The sequence below is a fragment of the Mugil cephalus genome, chromosome 14 (genome assembly GCF_022458985.1).
Source record: "Mugil cephalus isolate CIBA_MC_2020 chromosome 14, CIBA_Mcephalus_1.1, whole genome shotgun sequence".
Lineage (NCBI taxonomy): Eukaryota > Metazoa > Chordata > Actinopteri > Mugiliformes > Mugilidae > Mugil > Mugil cephalus.
Window position 1 is genome coordinate 23,129,709 of NC_061783.1, and position 23,017 is coordinate 23,152,725.

Here is a 23,017-nt window from a genome sequence, read left to right on the forward strand (position 1 = left end):
AGTTTTTCTTCATAAATTTACGTTTTCATTCTTTAATAATTACTGAAATATTCTGACTCTTTAAGGTTTTACTTCATTACAATGATGAAGTGATGTGAAAAAGTGAAAGATGATCTGAACTAATTGTCTATTAGAGACTAATAATGAGTAGAGACATCTGCTACTGTCAATGATAACACATACTTTGACAATTAATGAATAAATGTGTTTTAGATGTTTTTCTTTTTAACTGTCACCATTAAATCAATTGTATAAACAGGACTCTATGAATTTTTTTTAAGTTTTCAACCAAAATCTGGTTTATGTGTTCAGTGAACTGTATCAGTCTCTGCAGTAGCTTCCAGCTGCAACAGTCACATCAGTTTCTGTTCAGTCTGACTGAGGGAGGTTTTTGTACGACTCTTTTTCACTGTGTGAACACCTCCTGACTGTTGATGTAGTGATAACTCTGACAGTAATAAACTGCTGCATCTTCAGCCTGGACTCCACTGATGGTCAGAGTGAAGTCAGAGTTTGATCCACTGCCTGAAAAACGATCTGGAATCCCTGATTCTCTATAAGTTGACCGAGTAATCAGCAGTTTAGGAACTCCTCCATCTCTCTGTTGGTACCAGGCTAAATAGTGGTAGCTGCCAATATAAACATCCTGACTGGTTCTACAACTGATGGTGACGGTACCTCCCAGACCAGACCTCACTGATCCAGGCTGAGTCACTGTGATCTGGCCTCTGGACTCTGAGGACAAAAACATAAAGCAGCTTGATGGTTTTATGGGCTTCATTTCAGAGGGACGGATGTTGATAGAGGAGAGGAGTTTGATTCTCTGGACTTTACCTGTGAAGCAGCAGCAGAGGAGAGTCCAGATGAGGACGCAGATCAAAGTCATGTTTTTGATGAGGAGGATTTCTGTGGCTTCTGTTGTCATGAAGGACAGCTGTCAGTCATCCAGTCTTCAACTCTCAGGACTATAAACTCTCCCAGAGCACTGGAGCATGGTGCTGCTGATGCAAAGTCACTCTCTATGGAAATGCTCAGAGTAACTCCAACAGGGACTTATTTGGTGTGAACCATAGTATCAGTTCTCTTCTCTTGTTGTTGCTGATCTTGTCGTGTTCTCTGTCATATACTCTGTGGGTTGTTATGTGTCAAATTGTCCTACACATTTTTTAAAATGCTCCTCTGTAGCTTTGATTCCTCTCCTCAGGTTTGCCCTAGTCATATTGTTGGGAGAGAGATAAATTGATTCATTCTGTTCTTTATTCGAGGACAAATTATACAGGAGTAAAATGAAAACATCTTCATTTATTTTGGGATGTCTACTGTCGATGGAAATTACACAGCTGAAACACATGAAATCAACACTTTTTAATCAGAGTATAGCATGAAGTCAATTAAAGCTCTGGAATATTGATGTGGTCAGTTCAGTAGTAGAGGATGTTGTTAATCAGCTTCATCTGCTTTGGTGTTAATAACCACCAGGTCCACTAGAGGGGCAGCAATAAGATGAACTCCTAAACAGGAAGAGTTTTGTATTTATCTAGGGTCAGTGTCACAACTGGTAGTATGAGGTGATACCTGGACCCTGCAGAGGCTGAACAGGGGGTCCAACCCTATCAGGATGGGACATCAGTACATGCCATTGCCTGAAAGTTTGATGTGTCCAAACCAGGTGAGTTGTAGTATGGCTGCTGTAATGTGAGCATTGATACATTAACTATGAACTCATTAGGTTTTGAACATTACTACATACAATTACAGGACCTCGCTCACAGTTTGTGAACAGGTCTGATTAATCACCACTCACAAGGTTTTTCTGGATGGATGGATGGATGGATGGATGGATGGATGGATGGATGGATGGATGGATGGATGGATGGATTACTTTATTTATCATAGCAGTTCGGTATTTGAATACAACATTATACAATAGAATACAATACTGAGGTATAAAAATAAAAGCAAAGATAAAAACACGGAATAGGACAAGGACACTTAAAAAACACAAGATAGGAGATACATAGGTAGATAAGGTGCAGTGGTGATGTAATTGTAACTAAACAGTATATAATAGTAGTATAATATATATAGTATATAATATAATATTATATCATGATAATAATAATGAGAAAAAGATATAATAACACCAGTATATAACAGTATATGGTACTAATAATGGCATCAGCATCAGCATGTAATAATTAATGATAATAATAATAATAATAATAATAATAATAACAACAACAATAATAACAATAATAATACACACAGAAATGTGTCATATGTGCAAGGTGAGCATACGTACATAAGTATAATATATGATATGTAAACATGTATTAATCCATGTGTGTATATACACACACACAAACACACACACAAGATAGGATATGATATATAGTATAGGTGTGATATATGCATATAAGTACTTGACTTTACAAGATATACTTGAACTGTAAAGGTGACTGGTACATTAGTGCATTTCTGTAATGGTGGCTCTGACAGAGGTAGATGAGTTGTAGAGTCTTTTTGCAGTTTGGAGGAACGATGTCTTATATCGTTCCTTAGAGCAGCGGGTTGAATGAGTCTGTTGCTGAAGCTTGTGTTATTTTAAGATTCATATTTGTATTATTGAAATGTCTGTTGTTGTAGTTTCAGCTGTTGATCAGTTCCTCTTCAGCTGAGGGAGGTTTTTGTACGACGGGTTTTCACTTTGTGAACGGTTCGCTGTAACCCTGCTGACAATAATAAACTCCTGAATCTTCAGTCTGAACTCTACTGATGGTCAAAGTGAAGTCAGATCCAGATCCACTTCCACTGAAATGTTCAGAAACTCCAGACTGACGAGTTGAAGCATGACTAATCAGTAGTTTAGGAGCTTCTCCAGGTTTCTGAAGGTACCAGTGGAGGTAGCTACTGATACTTGAACTGGATCTACATGTGATGGAGACAGACTGTCCTGGAAGAACAGACTGAGATTCAGGAGACTGAGTCAGGATGATTTCTCCTGATGAACCTGGAAAAAGATGAACAAGAGGAGAAGAGTTATTGAGACAAATCCAGCTTGGAGAAAGATGATGAAGATCCAAACAGAAGAGGATGATTTGTTGAAGATGGAGAACAGATGGAAGAAGATGAATGCTGCTTGCTTCAGTGTTTCTCCATCATTGTGCTCAACCTGGTTGCATCCTGAAGCAGCAAAGTTTTCAGCAGAGAGTCTCACCCTTAACAAGGAGCCCCAGGGTGGCCAGCAGTAGAGTCAGTGACATCATCATTGTGCTGCCGGCGTGTCAGTGGCTCTGAAAGGCCTGGACAGCCACTGATCAACACTGGCCTCTTAACGGCTCGGAGCAGAGAGGCAGGACACATATGCAAACACACAGAGTCAGTCAGCTGCAGCTGGACAACACATGGCATCATGCTGTTTCCCTCTCACTGTTAATACTCCACATATTTATATATTCACATCATGACATGTGGAGGATGTTGATGGTCTGCTAGGAAACTGATCCAGTGACTTGTGGACAGCTTGGTTCTGGAAGATTCTCTTTGTGATCATTCTTAGTGAAATTAATATTAATGACTGAATGATTATTGATCACAAACATTTATGATGTTGATCTGTGTCTTCATTTTCACTTTTGATGAGATTTATGTGAGAAAACTGTGATCCAGCATGAAGCTGAGGTCAAAGATCATCATTGATTTATCTATTAATGACAGTTAAATAGGAGTGAGAAAAAAATAATCCACCTTGACTTCAGATGTAATTAATACCTATGAGATTTGGTGGATGTAAAATAGAAATGATATAATTTGACACTGGGAAATAGCCTCTCTATGATTATTCAGTATTTTAAGTCACTTCTTTTGTGACTTATAATAAATGATGTCTTTTAACATGCAGTGTATGATCTATATGAACTTTAAACTAATGTCTGGTTTGTGTGTTCAGTGAACTGTATCAGTCTCTGCAGTAGCTTCCAGCTGCAACAGTCACTTCAGTTTCTGTTCAGTCTGACTGAGGGAGGTTTTTGTACGACGCTTTTTCACTGTGTGAACACACGCTGACTGTTGATGTAGTGACGACTCTGACAGTAATAAACTGCTGCATCTTCAGTCTGGACTCCACTGATGGTCAGAGTGAAGTCAGAGTTTGATCCACTGCCTGAAAAACGACCTGGAATCCCTGATTCTCTACGATAAGCATCATAAATGAGAAGTTTAGGAACTCCTCCATCTCTCTGTTGGTACCAGGCTAAATCGTGGTACTGACTGTTCCAAAAATTAACATCCTGACTGGTTCTACAGTTGATGGTGACGGTTCCTCTCAGACCAGACCTCACTGATCCAGGCTGAGTCACTGTGACCTGGCCTCTGGACTCTGAGGATACAGAGACAAAAACATAAAGCAGCTTGATGGTTTTGTGGGCTTCATTTCAGAGGGACGGATGTTGATAGAGGAGAGGAGTTTGATTCTCTGGACTTTACCTGTGAAGCAGCAGCAGAGGAGAGTCCAGATGAGGACGCAGATCAAAGTCATGTTTTTGATGAGGAGGATTTCTGTGGCTTCTGTTGTCATGAAGGACAGCTGTCAGCCATCCAGTCTTCAACTCTCAGGACTATAAACTCTCCCAGAGCACTGGAGCATGGTGCTGCTGATGCAAAGTCACTCTCTATGGAAATGCAACAGAGTTTTATTTGGTTGTGAACATCAGTGCGTGCACGACATTTGAAAAAATAGTGAATTTCATCATAATCCTTATGCACATAGAAATTAGTTGTAGGTGTTGTCATAGTTTCAGTTTGAACTTTACTATAATAAGATGTACAAAAACTTCAACTAAATCATTAGACACCCACCCTCTTAGTGTATGAGAAGAGTAAACCACAAAGCTCAACATATCTGAGTACAGTCAGCCCAGTAGTGCTTCACAAAATTACCTCTCTCTATTCTCATGCTCTCCTCTGTTTTTAGGATGAAATGCAAACAGGTGTGATTAATCACCTGCTGCAGCAAAAAAGAACAGAACCTGAGAGCACAAAGAGAAAAGAGAACAAAGCAAACACAAAGCAACACATGAAGAAACCCTCATTATATGGAACAATATGGTTCATAGGAAGAGATTGTGAAAATGAAAATTGAACCTATTTCATATCTTTGTTACTCAGATACCGATCTTTTGTAAGTGTTTCTTTTTGGATTTCCCAGTAACTCTCGAAAAATCAAAGATTCTGCAGAGGCAGCACTGATGACAAAGACCAAGACAGATCATGTTACTCTACCAAAGTCACTCTCTATGGAAATGCTCTGAGTGACTCCAACAGGGACTTTTTGGTGTGAACCAAATAACATCAGTACATGCCATTGCCTGAAGGTTTGATGTGTCCAAACCAAATGAGTTGTAGTATGGCTGCTGTAATGTGATCATTGGTACATTAACCATCAACTCACTCAACTCTAATCACCACTCACAAGTTTTTTCTACTAATTTGGTTTTAGTCACAGTATTTTATGAACATGTATTTCATGATCTTTCTGAAATTAAATCTCTAAACTATTCACTGTGTAGCACATTTCAACAGTAATTACACATTTGAATCAAAAGCATTTTTTCTTCATGCGTTGAAGTGAGATAAATAGAATAAAATAGAATAGACTTCATTTCCATTTGCAAAAGTAAAATAAAAGGTTAACTTTTTAAAAATAAATATGTTTATTGTTTTTCTAAATGACAAAAGAACATAGGACAAACGGATAAAGGGGGAAAAATAAGAGATCCTCCCCCACCCCAAAATTAACAAATAAAACACAAACAGGACCAGCTCATCATGTAAATAAGTAATAAAGGCCACGGTCATGGCAATAAACTCATCACACATATTTAAGTTTTTCATATTGTGGCAACACGAGGGATAATTTACTCAGTTATGTCTCAAAACTCTTTTCTCTTTTGTATACAACCGACAACGCCACCTTCGGTTAGGGCCCAAGGACCCGTATTAAAGGTCAATTACCAACTATTACAAAAGGACACAGGTTCATTCAATCAGGGAGAATAGGAGACGGAGTTCAATTATCACATACAAAAACTTTATTTTGGCACTCTAAAATAAACAAGGCATGGGACAAAATGAAAATAATAAAAAAAAAATGGAGCCAACTGAGAAAAAGGATACGAGCTGGGGCTTACCGGCTGGAGGAGGAACCAACATGGGGAGTGACGTCCACAATAAAAATGAAAAGGGGGGGCACCCCACTCACACAACCAAAAAAACGTGAGGAGCGCACAAAATAAGCAGGGACCACCACACACACACAGGGGACCAACACCACCCGGGGAAGAACCACCACCACCGTCCACCTCCAGCTCTAGGGAAAATAAAGCACAGTTAACAGGGCTCACAATTAAAGAAAAACAAACAATATCCCACAATATAAACGAATTAAAGAATAATCAATTAATACACTAAGGAATAATACAATTAGATTAATCAAAAATCAAACAAATTAACAAACAGATTAAAGAGTCTCTGGCCAGAGATATCTACTCAACAGTAATCGTAACTAATCCATTTCTGACAAGTAACTGAGGGCTGAAATTAAGAAGTTTTCCCCCAAATAGAACGTAAATAATTACAATAAACTCCCAAAATGACACCTTACTCAAGCAAAGCAAACCACTTAACCAAAAAATAAATAACCACAATAAACTTTACTATTAATCAGAAAAAGAAACAAAATATAAATAAATGAACAAAATTACACCACACCTTGAGAATTACATTTAAAACGCACACACACGCAAACACTCACGCACACACGCAAACACTCACGCACACACGCAAACACTCACGCACACACGCAAACACTCACGCACACACGCAATCCAAACTAGGGGCTGAGGGTCCGGACTGGGCTCGTAATGTCCAGCACAAGCGGTAGCCACACACCCACGAACGCGCACCGCCACACGTGCAATAGCAGCAGAAAACCCGGGCCAGCAGCGCGAAGCAGGTCGACCCAAAACGGCCGTCAAGAACCCAAAGCCAGGAGCAGCGAAACAACAGGAGCAGCGAAGCAGCAGCAGCAAGGCAGCAGCAGCGAAGTGGCGAGGCAGCCGTGGCTAATCAGCCGGGATTATTCAGTACCAGTCTTACTCTGCTTGGCGTCCAAACTACCGGCCTTTTATCCGGTCGGTTTCGGTCTCTACCAAAAAGGGAGAGGGGTGAAGAGGGTCGACTTAGCGGCGGGGGACAGCCACCACAACACCAACAACCAGCACTGTTAGAGGGAGAGGAGTGGAGAAAGGAGGAGGCTCAACACCTGGCCAAGACAATTAGCAGCAGCAGCACACCGCAACTCACCTAAACGCCAGTGATAGCGACCCCAGTGCCCTGCCAGGACCGCGTCAAGGATGCCGGATCTATCGGAAAGGTTATGTTTGAATTAACTGACACTAACAAGTGTGCACTTTTACCGGCATGCTAATGCGTGCCTACCTGTCCGATGCGGTGAGCAGCGGGGACAACCTGGAAGTGGGCGGGCCGACGAGGCAGGAAGCGAGAGGACAGGGGGGAGAAACCTCTCCTACTTTTATCCTCTCTGTGTGACTAATGATTGGCCAGAGAGGGCAGGGTGAACCGGAAGTATTCAAGACAGTGGTGCCTCATACCACTACTATATATAAAAACTGTACATGGTGAGTAAGTTGAGAAATAATCACAGCAAGGTGTTTCACACTGAACAACATATCAGCCCGTTCCTTGTAACAGTTGCAGTACAGGGTCCCACATGTTTTTGAACATGTCTCCTTGTCTTCGTTGTGAAGTCTCAGTCTCTCCAGATGAAGCATATTTGCCAATTCTCTCAACCACAGATCGTATGTGGGTGCAGTGTCTGACCTCCGTTCCTGGACCATTAACTTCTTTTCAATCACAGTTCCAAATAGGATAAAAAGGCAAAAGACAAAGGGGTACTTGTCCCAAGAATGGCTACAAATGGATCAGACTCCCAACATTTCCCATAAGCCATAGACAAGCAATGAAAAATATTTTTCCAGTACGTGTACAGTTTACTGCATAACCAAAGAGAATGTATCAATCTAGCAGTGGTCGACTTGCTTCTGTTGTAAATGGGAGAAACATCAGGAAAGAAACTGTGCAGTTTTCCTCTAGAATAACAGAGTCTGTGTAATGTCTTGAACAGTATAAGGCAAAGCCCAACATTCACAGAGCCATCATGTATACTTTTTAAACATGCAGCCCATACATCATCTTTCAATTCTACATTCAGCTCATCTTTCCATGCATGCCTAATACTTGCTGTGTTCTAATGAGTGTTATTCTAAAAGAACCAAACTGCCCCTTTAGGGTCAAATTTGTTTGTTGCCTCAAGGGCCTCATGGTCTACCAGGATTTCAAAGTTGGGCAAATGCGTCCTGACATAATTTCCAATTTGAAAGTACCGGAAAAGGCTAGATTTGGGGATGTCATATTAAGTTGCAAGTTGTGTGTATCAGGCAAAAATGCCATTAATGTATAAATCACCTATGTTACAAATGTCTACAAAAACACTATCAGTCAGACCTGGTGAGAAGGAATGATTTTCATATATCGTGGGTGTCCAAGTAGGTTCCTGGAGCCCTGATGTAGTGTTTTATCTGCTTCCAGATTCTCATGGTGTTGCCAAATACAGAACTATTGTTAAAGCAAGCCTTTTTAACAGCAGTGGGGCTGTTAAGAAGAGCGGGCAATGAAGTTTTTGTGCAAACCATTCTTTCTGTACACAACCATGCATGGCAGGAGTCTGCCTCAGAAGGAGGGCCTTTCTTCCAGCATGCAAGAATAGACACATGTGCAGCCCAATAATACACCTTAACATTCAGTAAAGCCAAATCTCCCACATCCCTTGGTTTTGATAAGTGTTTTTTTAGAGATTCTAACAGTTTTATAATTCCAAATGAAAAGGTATGAAAATCGAATCTAACTGCTAGAAGTATGATTGTGCAATAAAACATGCAATAGACTGGAAAAGATGGAGCAAGTGGGGCAATACGATCATCTTGATTGCATTTATCTTCCCAGTCATGGATATTGGGAGAGTTTTCCAAAAGTCAATATCGGCTTTGACTTGCTTAGTTTTGCTTTGACAGTTTAATAGGAGAAGATCATGTGGGATTTTGGTAACAGTCACTCCTAAATATGGAAAACCTTTGTAGGACTTCTTATATGGAATAGATTACAGATATGTCCCGTTAACCGCTGCAGAGACTGGCATAAGTTCACTTTTCTCCCAACTGATAGAAAATCAACGTGTTAATGGGAGAGATTAAAGGGCTCTGACTGATACTTGCAGCGAGCGGTTTAATGATAATCACCAACAAAAATGGGGAGAGGGTTCAAAGGTTAACATTTTAAATAGTAAATCTATCATTCTATAAAATATAAACAATTTGTTTACATTTAGTAAGTAAGAAATAGGAAAGAAATACATACGTAAATCTAACAGTACACAGTATCTTGTTGCACATTAGGTTATTGCACAAGAATTATTGCACTTGTGGTGAAGAAAAAGAAATAATAATAAAAAATAACTATGAAAAACAGTCTTGTATTAAACTAGACTAAATATGTTGATAATTTAAAGATTCATATTTGTATTTGTCAAACCTCTGTTGACTTAGTTTCAGTGCAGCTGTTGATCAGTTCCTCTTCAGATCAGGGAGGTTTTTGTACGACGGTTTTTCACTGTGTGAACACCCACTGACTGTTGATGTAGTGTTGACTCTGACAGTAATAAACTGCTGCATCTTCAGTCTGGACTCCACTGATGGTCAGAGTGAAGTCAGAGTTTGATCCACTGCCTGAAAAACGACCTGGAATCCCTGATTCTCTAGTGCTAGTATATTTAATGAGAAGTTTAGGAACTCCTCCATCTCTCTGTTGGTACCAGGATAAAGAGTTGGAGTCATAAATATTCTGACTGGTTCTACAGTTGATGGTGACGGTTCCTCCCAGACCAGAGGTCACTGATCCAGGCTGAGTCACTGTGACCTGGCCTCTGGACTCTGAGGATACAGAGACAAAAACATAAAGCAGCTTGATGGTTTTGTGGGCTTCATTTCAGAGGGACGGATGTTGATAGAGGAGAGGAGTTTGATTCTCTGGACTTTACCTGTGAAGCAGCAGCAGAGGAGAGTCCAGATGAGGATGCAGATCAAAGTCATGTTTTTGATGAGGAGGATTTCTGTGGCTTGTGTTGTCATGAAGGACAGCTGTCAGTCATCCAGTCTTCAACTCTCAGGACTATAAACTCTCCCAGAGCACTGGAGCATGGTGCTGCTGATGCAAAGTCACTCTCTATGGAAATGCTCTGACTCTTTATTAAAATGTGTCAGTGATGATGTTTTAAATCAACATCTATAAATAAATTATTTCTAACACAGTTCATCATCATGTGGTGCTGATATTTTCCAGTTCAGACAATTATCAAACAATGGTTCCTGTTACTATTAACCATGTTTTTTTAAATTGAGGTTGATTTGCAGATGGATTTCTGCAGATGGAGGAAACTAAAACTTTTGAATGAGGAGTAATTTTGATGCTGGCGTTCATTAATTGATGCTTATGTTTCTGTAGATGGAGACACCAACAACGTTGTCACTCTGCAGATCATACAGTAGGTTATTAAACTAGTTTCTCTGTCTTTCTGTCTCTTTTTGTCATATTTTCCTTCTCATAATGATCCACTCCATGTTTTCAGAGAATAAAGATGTTTATCTTCAAATCTCAGACATCTCCAGACGTCTCATTCAGTTAAAATTCCTCAAAGATTGAAGCAATCCTGGAATAACGTTATAGAGGTGACTGTTTCAGGATAACTTGAAATAAATCATCTCACATAAATACCTTCAACTGGAACAGAGAGAGAACTGATGACAAAGACCCAGAGAGATCATAGTTGTCCACTTTTAGCTTCTCTTCAGTGACTAAGTGTAAAATCTATCCTCCTTATTGTCAAGCTGGTAAAGAACCAAGTTCCATGGTGTCTTTTAGCTGTTATTATTTTGAAAGCTTCTTCCTTGTTGTTTCTTGTCCTGCTTCACTCCTGTTTGTGTTTTCCCTCTGATTAAATGATGCTTTCTCCTTGTGTGTTCCTCCTCATTAGTCTCACCTGGGTCTCCTTAGTCTTAGTGTGTATATATAGTCCTGTCTTTCTCGTTCTCTTTGTCCTGTCCTCTGTTGATTTACGCTCTTCTTCATTGTTCCAACAATTTAATATTTGTTCACACTATTATCATGTTTCCTAACCCTCCACAGTTTAGCTAAGGTATTTCATGTACGTCTTTCTTGTTGGTTTGACATTAAACTGACATTAACATGAGGCAGTGAGTACCTGTGACTCGTGGAACGGGGTGCTAGCGAGTCACTGGTTCTGCTGTCGTTCTTCTTCTACGCTGGGTCAGGTTCAGGGTTGCGGTCCATTCATTTTTATTTTTCTCTGGCTGAATGCCAAAGATGTTAGTTTGTATATCTCAGCTTAAACAATTCTCAAATCTGGACTTTGAGTCATAACTGGAAGTGGTGAATGATGGAAGAGTCTCTATTCAAAATGGATCAACTTTTTTCTTTGTTTTTTTTTTACATTGGGTTCTCTCCATTGTGTTGAATGAGTAAATGCTCTTTTTCTCTGTCTCTTTTTTTGCTTTTTCTCTGCACTGCAACAGATCTAATGTTCTTCTTTGGCCAAATATGGACCTAAATATGTGTGTAAAGGATGCAGGTATGAGATATGGAAACATAATTAGTTGGTGTGGAAGAAGATGATTGAATGGTGAATTTAAGGTATTCCATTCTGTTCATATTTATAAATCTGACTATGAAAGAGTGACTGTCTCCCTCGTACCTCACCATCACTGATGCACATAGTTTTGACTTGAAGCTGGATGATTGAATGTGGTGATACTTTGTTTGAAGACCATTTGGACCTCACACGTCATCCAAGCTTTCCGGTTAGATAAACTTCAGGTCTGTTTGTTGACTGTGACATCATCTGAACATTATTAGATGGAGAACAACACAGTGTCCATATGATTAAAATTGCTGTGAGTTGTATCTCCACCAATTCAAGAACACCATTTGTTTGTTATTCTTCTCCACCATAAATGTTACTGACATAAATCCATCAGATCCAGCTCCATGGAACAGTGACATGACAGAGGACGATAGAGGACATGGAAACAGAAGGTCAACACTTTGTACTCATGACCTCTTTTTACTTCACATGGAAATATGGATCTGTTTTAAGACTCATATTTTAACCCACTTGATTTTAAGGGTCAAAGGCAAGTTTTAGGTCTGTGTTAGTGTTCAGTGAACTGTATCAGTCTCTGCAGTAGCTTCCAGCTGCAACAGTCACTTCAGTTTCTGTTCATTCTGACTGAGGGAGGTTTTTGTACGACACTTTTTCACTGTGTGAACACATACTGACTGTTGATCCAGTGTCCACTCTGACAGTAATAAACTGCTGCATCTTCAGCCTGGACTCCACTGATGGTCAGAGTGAAGTCAGAGTTTGATCCACTGCCTGAAAAACGATCTGGAATCCCTGATTCTCTAGTGCTAGTATAGTAAATGAGACGTTTAGGAACTCCTCCATCTCTCTGTTGGTACCAGGCTAAATATCTTGGGTTGTTCTACATGTTCGACAACTGATGGTGACGGTTCCTCCCAGACCAGAGGTTACTGATCCAGGCTGAGTCACTGTGACCTGGCCTCTGGACTCTGTGGATACAGAGACAAAAACATAAAGCAGCTTGATGGTTTTGTGGGCTTCATTTCAGAGGGACGGATGTTGATAGAGGAGAGGAGTTTGATTCTCTGGACGCAGATCAAAGTCATGTTTTTGATGAGGAGGATTTCTGTGGCTTCTGTTGTCATGAAGGACAGCTGTCAGTCATCCAGTCTTCAACTCTCAGGACTATAAACTCTCCCAGAGCACTGGAGCATGGTGCTGCTGATGCAAAGTCACTCTCTATGGAAATGCTCTGAGTGACTCCAACAGGGACTTATTTGGTGTGAACCATAGTTTCAGCTCTCTTCTCTTGTTGTTGCTGATCTTGTTGTGTTCTCTGTCATATAGTCTGTGGGTTGTCATGTGTCAAATTGTCCTACACATTTTTTAAATGCTCCTCTGTAGCTTTGATTCCTCTCGTCATGTTTGCCCTAGTCATATTGTTGGGAGAGAGATAAATTGATCTATTCATTCAATAAGCAATCAAGGACACATAAGGAAACTCATGTCGTGTTTCCTCATGTGTCCTTGATTGCTCATTGTTTTCTCCTGGTGTGATTGCCCTCATTAGTTTCACCCGTGTCTTGTCTTTTTGTTCACTGTCAGGTCAATGTGTTCCTTCTTGTGTTGTCTACTGGCCTTGTTCTCATCCTCTGTTGTTTCCTTGCCATGTTTCTGTGTTGTGGATTGTCGAGCAATGTTTCTTCAATTTATTGTCCTCTATGGATTTGCCTGGCTGTCCCCAGCACCTTCTGTTTGATTTTTGTTTATTATTGAAAGAATAACCGTTTTCCTGAATCCCCTGTCTCATCATTTGTCCTGCACTTGGGTCTTTCCTTTAAATCCTACAATTCTGTGACAGAACGTCGCGACCAGTAAAAGACCCAGCGGACTTTCTTCCGATGAAGCACCCAAGAAAATAAGGCGATTCATTTCAAATAACACTGAACTTATACTCAAATACAAACCCTGGTGCACAAGAAAGTTTCAGCTCCTTTTGAAGACACTTGTTTTGCCATAAGGGACCTCGTGGTTGCCATTGGAGGCAGACCTTCTGGCAGGCTGCTGCAGACGGGCTGGTCTGCCTATCACCTAGTCGCATGTCCTCAGCAAGCTGGCCACAGGCACCTGTCTCCACCACGAGAGTGACCACCGCTCCAGCCCCTGTCCCTGCTCCTGTTCCTGTCATGAGGGCGGCCATCCGCCTCTGTTCTTGTCCCCACAACGCCGATACCTGGACCTTCACAGTGCCGCCCGTCCAACCCACCTTTCTGTTCCTGAGCAGCCGGCTGCACCTGTCTCCAACTGTCCTCCGACTGTAGCACATTATTTTCAGGCATTAGACATTTGCATCAAAAGCAGTTTTATTGGAAAACGTGGGATGTGAAAGTGATGTGAAAGATCATAAATTCAAATTGAATTCAAGTTTTTTTTTTTTTTTTCAGCAAAGCAAGAGAGAAACAAGAGTCAATGTGAAAGTTTTCTGAATGTTTGATGTGTCCCAGCACAGTCTCAAGAGCATGGAGGAGATTCCAGGAGACAGACAGTTACTCTAAGAGAGCTGGACAGGACTGTAGAAGATCCTCCACCCATCAGCAGGACCAGTATCTGGTCCTTTGTACACGTACACATACAACAAGCATACGTGAAGTGAAATGATTGTGCTCCTGAGTCAGTCTTTTTTAAAATGAGCTATCATTCTTTTAAACATAAACACTTGGTAAAAGTAAGAAAAAATCAAAAAGAAATCTAAATGTAAACAGTAGCGTATTGCACATTGGGTTATCTCACTACAATTATTTCACTTGTGGTGAAGAACAAAAAATAGATCTAAAAAAGCTATGTCTTAAACTAGACTTCATATGATCGTGATTTAAATTAAAATATCATCAGCATTTGTGTCATTTCATGATTCATATTTGTATTTGTCAAACCTCTGTTGGTTTGGTTTCATTGCAGCTGTTGATCAGTTCCTCTTCAGCTGAGGGAGGTTTTTGTACGACGGTTTTTCACTGTGTGAACGGGAAGCTGTTACTCTGCTGACAATAATAAACTCCTGAATCTTCAATCTGAACTCTACTGATGGTCAAAGTGAAGACAGATCCAGAATAACTTCCACTGAAACGATCAGAAACTCCAGACTGACGATTTGTAGCAAAATAAACAAGAAGTTTAGGAGCATCTCCGGGTTTCTGAAGGTACCAGTGGAGGTCGTTACTGATACTTGAACTGGATCTACATGTGATGGAGACAGACTGTCCTGGAAGAACAGACTGAGATCCAGGAGACTGAGTCAGGATGATTTCTCCTGATGAACCTGAAAAAGATGAAGACGAGGAGAGGAGTTATTGAGACAAATCCAGCTTGGAGAAAGATGATGAAGATCCAAACAGAAGAGGATGATTTGTTGAAGATGGAAAATAGATGTAAGAAGATGTATGCCGCTTTTGCTTCAGTGTTTCTCCATGATTGTGCTCAACCTGGTTGCATCCTGAAGCAGCAAAGTTTTCAGCAGAGAGTCTCACCCTGAACAAGGAGCCCCAGGGTGGCCAGCAGTAGAGTCAGTGACATCATTATTGTGCTGCTGGCGTGTCAGTGGCTGTGAAAGGCCTGGACAGCCACTGATCAACACTGGCCTCTTAACGGCTGGGAGCAGAGAGGCAGGACACATATGCAAACACACAGAGTCAGTCAGCTGCAGCTGGACAACACATGGCATCGTGCTGTTTCCCTCTCACTGTTAATACTCCACATATTTACATATTCACATCATGACATGTGGAGGATATTGATGGTCTGCTAGGAAACTGATCCAGTGACTTGTGGACAGCTTGGTTCTGGAAGTTTCTCTTTGTGATTATTGTTTAAATTAATATTAATGAATGAATGATTACTGATCACAAACATTTATGATGTTGATCTGTGTCTTCATTTTCACTTTTGATGAGATTTAAGAGAGAAAACTGTGATCCAGCATGAAGCTGAGGTCAAAGGTCATCATTGTTTTATCTCTTGGTGACAGTTAAACAGGAGTCAGCGTCAGAAAATCCACCTTGACTTTGGATGTGATTAATACCTGCCTGAGATTTGGTGGATATGAAATGGAATTGATAAAATTCGACACTGGGAAAATAGCCTCTCTATGATCATTCAGTATTTTAAGTCACTTCTTTTGTGATATATGATAAATTATCCCTTTTAACATGCAGTGTATGATCTGTATGAACTTTTAAACCAACGTCTGGTTTGTGTGTTCAGTGAACTGTATCAGTCTCTGCAGTAGCATCCAGCTGCAACAGTCACTTCAGTTTCTGTTCATTCTGACTCAAAGAGGTTTTTGTACGACGCTTTTTCACTGTGTGCACACATACTGACTGTTGATGTAGTGAAAACTCTGACAGTAATAAACTGCTGCATCTTCAGTCTGGACTCCACTGATGGTCAGAGTGAAGTCAGAGTTTGATCCACTGCCTGAAAAACGATCTGGAATCCCTGATTCTCTATAAGTTGACCGAGTAATCAGCAGTTTAGGAACTCCTCCATGTCTCTGTTGGTACCAGGCTAAATAGTGGTTGGAGCTGTAAACATAAACATTCTGACTGGTTCTACAACTGATGGTGACGGTTCCTCCCAGACCAGAGGTCACTGATCCAGGCTGAGTCACTGTGTACTGGCCTCTGGACCCTGAGGAGACAAAACATAAAGCAGTTTGATGGTTTTGTGGGCTTCATTTCAGAGGGACAGATGTTGATAGAGGAGAGGAGTTTGATTCTCTGGACTTTACCTGTGAAGCAGCAACAGAGGAGAGTCCAGATGAGGACGCAGATCAAAGTCATGTTTTTGATGAGGAGGATTTCTGTGGCTTCTGTTGTCATGAAGGACAGCTGTCAGTCATCCAGTCTTCAACTCTCAGGACTATAAACTCTCCCAGAGCACTGGAGCATGGAGCTGCTGATGCAAAGTCACTCACTATGGAAATGCTCTGAGTGACTCCAACAGGGACTTGGATCACTCTGATCATGATGTTGATCAATGGATCAATCACTTCATTGTTGGATATTGATCAGAAATGTGTCAGTGTTCATTTGTTTGCCTGTGACTTGAGGTCGACTGAAATAAATTATATATTTTTAATAATTCTCTTCATACAGATGTCAGTGTAACACTTGGAGTTAAATTAAATTAGTATTTTAATCATCAGATTTATTATGATCTCAGTTAGACATGTGTTTGATACTTATTCATATTGGAAGGATTTAATAAAGACCTTTTCTATTAAATATCATCATTTACTTGCCTTAACAATAAAATAATAGTGATTGTATTAATTAACTTTCACAATAAATAAAATAATCCAAATGATGTGAATCTGTTTTCAACACTTTAACCACTAATGTCATAAACTGTGTGATCTGACAATGAGTTTATTGAGTTTGTTTGTTTCAGAGTCAGAGAGCCGTGTCTCTCTACAGTCAGAGGTTTTTGTACGGCGCCTCAATGAGTTTGTATCACTGTGGTACACGTTCGGTGGAGGAACCAGACTGGAAGTTGGAAGTAAGTTAAACTTAAATCTGTTTTATTTTAGGAGCTTTTCTCTCTTTTCATTTTCTAGACTTTTTATTCAGGAAAACTAAACATCTTTCCATGTGATATTTTTATATTTATATTTCTGCAACAAGAGACAAATTTGACGTCAGATATTTCAAACTTACATCAATGAATCTTAAACATTAGTGTGGTTCAGAGGATAAATCCTTCTTTGTGGTTTTGATGGTAAAGTTGAATTTTGAGGGCTTGTAGGTTTAGTTCAGTCTGACAGAGTCAGAGAGCCGTGTCTCTCTACAGTCAGAGGTTTTTGTACGGCGCCTCAATGAGTTTGTATCACTGTGGTACACGTTCGGTGGAGGAACCAGACTGGAAGTTGGAAGTAAGTTTCTACTGTATTTAATACTAAATACTAGTTTGTAGATTCATCTTGTTTTACTCTTGATGTGTTTCTCCCTTCTCATGGAGGCTAACTCAGATCAGCTTTGATCACGTTTGATTTTGACGTTTGTGTCAAAGTGAAATTTCAAAACTTGAAGTGTAGAAAGGATGAAAGTTGATTCCTCCTATGATCAGTTTGTAATGTGACATCAAAATAACTGTTGTTAGGATGGATTCAATCTGACTTTCTTCAAGTCAAACTGGACAGAGTGAAGATAAAGATGGGGATTTGTAAATGTCTTTTTATTTCACGTTGACTTTGAAATCATGTCATCATGACAGTTTGTTAAATCATGAAGATCATTTTGTGGCAGTGAGCTGCTTTTCTCTGCTTGTTTCCACTAAATCCTTTAAAGTCATGTATGGTTGACATGTTGATGATGTTGAAGCCAAAGTTTTCTTGGAAATGTTGAGACATGTGCTTGTTTAGTTTCCAGTGTAGTTGGACATATTTCAGGTCAAAGTGGATGATGATTGTCTCTGTGCTGATATGCATGAGAGCTTTGTGAAAGGGAAGTGAAACAATGTGTGAGTGAATGAGTGGTGGAGCAGAAAAAGCATCTGACAGAAACTTGTCCAACTCTCTCACAGTAAAGATGTCCAAGTGTCTGCTGTTTGTTTCACAGCTGTGTGCTCCCTGTCCTCCTAGGTGATGTCCGTCCCTCCCTGACGGTGCTGCCTCCCTCCGTGGAGGAGCTGCAGCAGGGGAAGGCCACGCTCATGTGCCTGGCCAACAAGGGCTTCCCCTCAGACTGGAGTCTGTCCTGGAAGGTGGACGGCAGCAGCAGCATCAGCAACGGGGAGCAGAGCAGGAGCCCCGGGGTGCTGCAGAAGGACGGCCACTACAGCTGGAGCAGCACCCTGAGGCTCCCTGCAGACCAGTGGAGGAAGGTGGTCTCTGTGACCTGTGAGGCCAGCCAGGGCTCCCAGACTCCGCTCTCAGAGACACTGAGGAGAGACCAGTGTTCCCAGTCCTGACCTGACTCACTGGGACTCCCACACTGCTTTCACTCTCTCTCTGCTCTCTGGCTTTTCTCTGTCTCTTTATTTCTATCTTGAGACCAACTCAACCACATTAATCTTCCGCTTCTCATGTTTTTTTTTTTCATGTTTTAAGACAATAAAGTTTCTTCTTCAAATCAGAAAGTTCGTCTCCATTATCATGTTTTTTATTTTAATATTTATTGGAATGTATGCCTTCACAGTCGCATTTGATCACTTAATTTAACTGTTCAATTACACAATGACATCATCTATCATCACTTTGCAGCTACTGTCTGACGATCAGTGTCTCAGTATTAACTGAGGATATTTAGATTTTACACTAGAAATATCTTCAGAATCGTATTCATTTTAACCAGTTGAAACAAACTATACTTTATCTCCAATAGATGTGATAATTAATAAATGAGGTTTTATTTTAATCTGAAGGAATTTGATAACTTTGCGGATTCCTCATAAATGTAAGTTTTAGTTGTTTAACAATAACTAGAGCATTCTGGAAAAAATGTTGATGTTTTCTGAGGAACTGAAAGTTACTATTTTCTATCAGAGAATAATAATGAGTTGGAGCACAGACATCTGCTACAATCAGAAAAATATATATGTTTAAACATCTCTAAAAGGTCTTTGTATTTCTTTGATTTTTATATGATCAAAATTAATGATTATTGATCACCAACATTTACTGTATGATATTGATCTGTGCCTTCAGTTTTATTTTTGATAGGACTCAAGTGAGGTCAAAGCTCATCACAATGATTTTTCTCTTGAACTGTTATAGTTAAATAGGATGTATAAAGCGGGAGAGAATCAGAAAGTCTTGTTTAAAAACAAATTAATGGGAAGATGAAGGTTTTGTGAAATATTATACAACATCATCAGCATATAAGTTGATTTGATGATGTTGTGAATGAGGCCTGAGATGTTGATGGATTTAAACTGGAACAATCAGGCTTAAATAACCCTGTAGTGTCTGATAAACACGATTAATTAGTTTATTTTTGACAGATGCAGTGTATGATCTGAATGAAGTTTTTAACCAATGTCGGGTTTGTGTGTTCAGTGAACTGTATCAGTCTCTGCAGTAGCTTCCAGCTGCTACAGTCACTTCAGTTTCTGTTCAGTCTGACTGAGGGAGGTTTTTGTACGACGCTTTTTCACTATGTGAACGAGAATTTGCTGTTGATGTAGAATTCACCCATACAATAATAAACTGCTGCATCTTCAGTCTGGACTCCATTGATGGTCAGAGTGAAGTCAGAGTTTGATCCACTGCCTGAAAAATGACCTGGAATCCCTGATATTCGTGAATTGGAGTTATAAATGAGTAGTTTAGGAACTCCTCCATTTCTCTGTTGATACCAGGATAGATCATCTCCTTCATCTACTCTGTGACTGGTCCTGCAGTTGATGGTGACGGTTCCTCCCAGACCAGAGGTCACTGATCCAGGCTGAGTCACTGTGACCTGGCCTCTGGACTCTGAGGATACAGAGACAAAAACATAAAGCAGCTTGATGGTTTTGTGGGCTTCATTTCAGAGGGACGGATGTTGATAGAGGAGAGGAGTTTGATTCTCTGGACTTTACCTGTGAAGCAGCAGCAGAGGAGAGTCCAGATGAGGACGCAGATCAAAGTCATGTTTTTGATGAGGAGGATTTCTGTGGCTTCTGTTGTCATGAAGGACAGCTGTCAGTCATCCAGTCTTCAACTCTCAGGACTATAAACTCTCCCAGAGCACTGGAGCATGGTGCTGCTGATGCAAAGTCACTCTCTATTGAAATGCTCTGAGTGACTCCAACAGGGACTTGGATCACTCTGATTATGATGTTGATCAATGGATCAATCACATTGTTCTTGCATATTGATCAGGAAGTTGTTGAAAGATTTTACAATTTTACTTTCAAATATAAGTTCTTCTAAAATATCTCTTCTTCTCAGTTCATCTCAGTTATATCAATATTCTATACATTTGGGTTTTTATGTGTATGAATGAATACAATGTCTTGCATGTGCATGTTATGATATCACCAGTTCTATAAATTTTTCTGTCACAGAATTCAATGAAAGTCAATGTGACATTTTAAAAGTAATTTAACATTAAATTAATTGAAAATACATGAAAAACATAAATTCCTTAAATATGTTCTACTGTGTTATTTCCAGTTTTCATAATGATCCAAACAGTGAATCATTGAGTTGAGTTTGTTTGTTTCAGAGTCAGAGAGTCGTGTCTCTCTACAGTCAGAGGTTTTTGTACGGCGCCTCAATGAGTTTGTATCACTGTGGTACACGTTCGGTGGAGGAACCAGACTGGAAGTTAACTGTAAGTACATTTGACTAATTTCATAACCTGAATCTAGATTTATTGTCATTTATTTCATAAATGTAGATGTTACTGAAACATTTATTCTGCTGGTTGACATTTAATTTAATTGCAGTGATTCTTTAATGAGTGACTTTATGTCTTCAGACTCAAATCTGCTTCACTTCAACATTTTGTCTCAAAAGAAATTTAATTTTAACGTCACTCTGTTAACTTTTAAACTAAAGTTTCCTCTCTGAATAAAATCTCCTCCAATCTTTTTAAAGTTCAGACCAAACAGCTGACAAAACATTTCTCCTCAATTTCAATGGATATCTCTCAAAGTTTTTCACGGCTCATATTTTGTAGATCTCAATCTGTTCAAAGCTCACTGTTCTATTTAAACAGCATGATGCCTGAGTTGGATTCATTGGAGGAGTTTTAATGTGGAATTCAGACGTTGACAATGTTCATGTTGATGAAGCAAAGCAAACATACACCATCTAGGTCTTTTCTGTTAGAAACTGTTAAGATCCTGTAAAATAACAGAAATGTGACATTTTTCTCATCGAGTCAAATGTGTTGAAAGAGTCAAAGTGAGAATTAGTAGTTTGTAGATGAAACATGAAGACACCAGAGGAACAAAATGCCTCTTTAGTTTCCTCTTTAGTCCTGAAACCTGTCTGTTGCCGTGGTTCATCAGTGATGCCTGTCTGTTGCCACGGTTACCGAGCTGAGAGAGGGAAGTGAAAGACTGAAAAGCAGCTTCACCCAAACTCCCAGTTTCTCTGTCTCTGTCTCTGCAGTGGGTAGAGTCCCCCCCTCCCTGACGGTGCTCCCTCCCTCCGTGGAGGAGCTGGACCAGGGGAAGGCCACGCTCATGTGCCTGGCCAACAAGGGCTTCCCCTCAGACTGGAGTCTGTCCTGGAAGGTGGACGGCAGCAGCAGCATCAGCAACGGGGAGCAGAGCAGGAGCCCCGGGGTGCTGCAGAAGGACGGCCACTACAGCTGGAGCAGCACCCTGAGGCTCCCTGCAGACCAGTGGAGGAAGGTGGTCTCTGTGACCTGTGAGGCCAGCCAGGGCTCCCAGACTCCGCTCTCAGAGACACTGAGGAGAGACCAGTGTTCCCAGTCCTGACCTGACTCACTGGGACTCTCACACTGCTTTCACTCTCTCTCTGCTCTCTGGCTTTTCTCTGTCTCTTTATTTCTACCCTGAGACCAACTAAACATCATTAGTCTTCAACTTCTCATGTGTTTTTCCCATGTTTTAGGACAATAAAGTTCTTTCTTCAAATCAGAAACTTTGTCTCCTTTTTTTCCAACAGTGTAACCATCATCTTCTTTTTTTTTTATATTTACTGGAATGTATCTCTTTCCATTCGCATTTGGTCATTTAATTTAATTATTCAACTACATGATGACATCATCTATTATCACTTTGTAGCTACTGTCTGAGGATAAGTGTCTCAGTATTATCTAAGCATATTTAGATTTTACACTAGAAATATCTTCAGAATCATATTCATTGTAACCAGTTGAAACAAACTATACTTTTTCTCCAATAGATGTAATAATTAATAAATGAGGTTTTATCTTAACTTGAAGGAATTTGATAACCTCATGTAAGTTTCAGTTTTTTAACAATAACTAGAGCATTCTGGAAACAATGTTGATGTTATGTGATGAACTGAAAGTTACTATTTTCTATTAGAGAATAATAATGAGTTGGAGCACGAATATCTGTTACAATCGGAAAAATACATATGTTTAAAAATCTCTAAAAGGTCTTTGATTTAGATTTTTTGGAATTTATGATTGAGATTAATGATTGAATAATTATTGCTCAGAAACATTTACAGTATGATGTTGATCTGTGCCTCCAGTTTGACTTTTGATGGAATTCAAGTGTAAAAGCTCTGATCCAGCATGAAGC

General features: G+C 40.0%; 6 gene segments (V, D, J or C); 2 read left to right on the forward strand and 4 right to left on the reverse strand.

Annotated features, from left to right (window-relative positions):
• Window positions 1–406: 406 nt before the first annotated feature.
• LOC125020311 lies at window positions 407–20,418 on the reverse strand. The segment is given in 3 exon segments: window positions 407–611; window positions 16,348–16,474; window positions 20,366–20,418. Coding segments are annotated over 3 exon segments (384 nt in total).
• LOC125019622 lies at window positions 2,388–3,806 on the reverse strand. The segment is given in 2 exon segments: window positions 2,388–3,010; window positions 3,218–3,806. Coding segments are annotated over 2 exon segments (360 nt in total).
• LOC125019619 lies at window positions 4,003–4,537 on the reverse strand. The segment is given in 2 exon segments: window positions 4,003–4,378; window positions 4,486–4,537. Coding segments are annotated over 2 exon segments (387 nt in total).
• On the reverse strand, window positions 14,731–15,396 carry LOC125019623. The segment is given in 2 exon segments: window positions 14,731–15,107; window positions 15,316–15,396. Coding segments are annotated over 2 exon segments (357 nt in total).
• On the forward strand, window positions 17,125–18,916 carry LOC125019615. The segment is given in 2 exon segments: window positions 17,125–17,344; window positions 18,426–18,916. Coding segments are annotated over 2 exon segments (465 nt in total).
• A 1,369-nt stretch (window positions 20,419–21,787) lies between the features above and the next one.
• On the forward strand, window positions 21,788–22,379 carry LOC125020285 (the record flags this gene model as incomplete). The annotated part of the segment is given in 1 exon segment: window positions 21,788–22,379. A coding segment is annotated over 1 exon segment (432 nt), but the record flags the coding sequence as incomplete, so codon positions are not given.
• Between the last annotated feature and the right edge of the window lie 638 nt (window positions 22,380–23,017).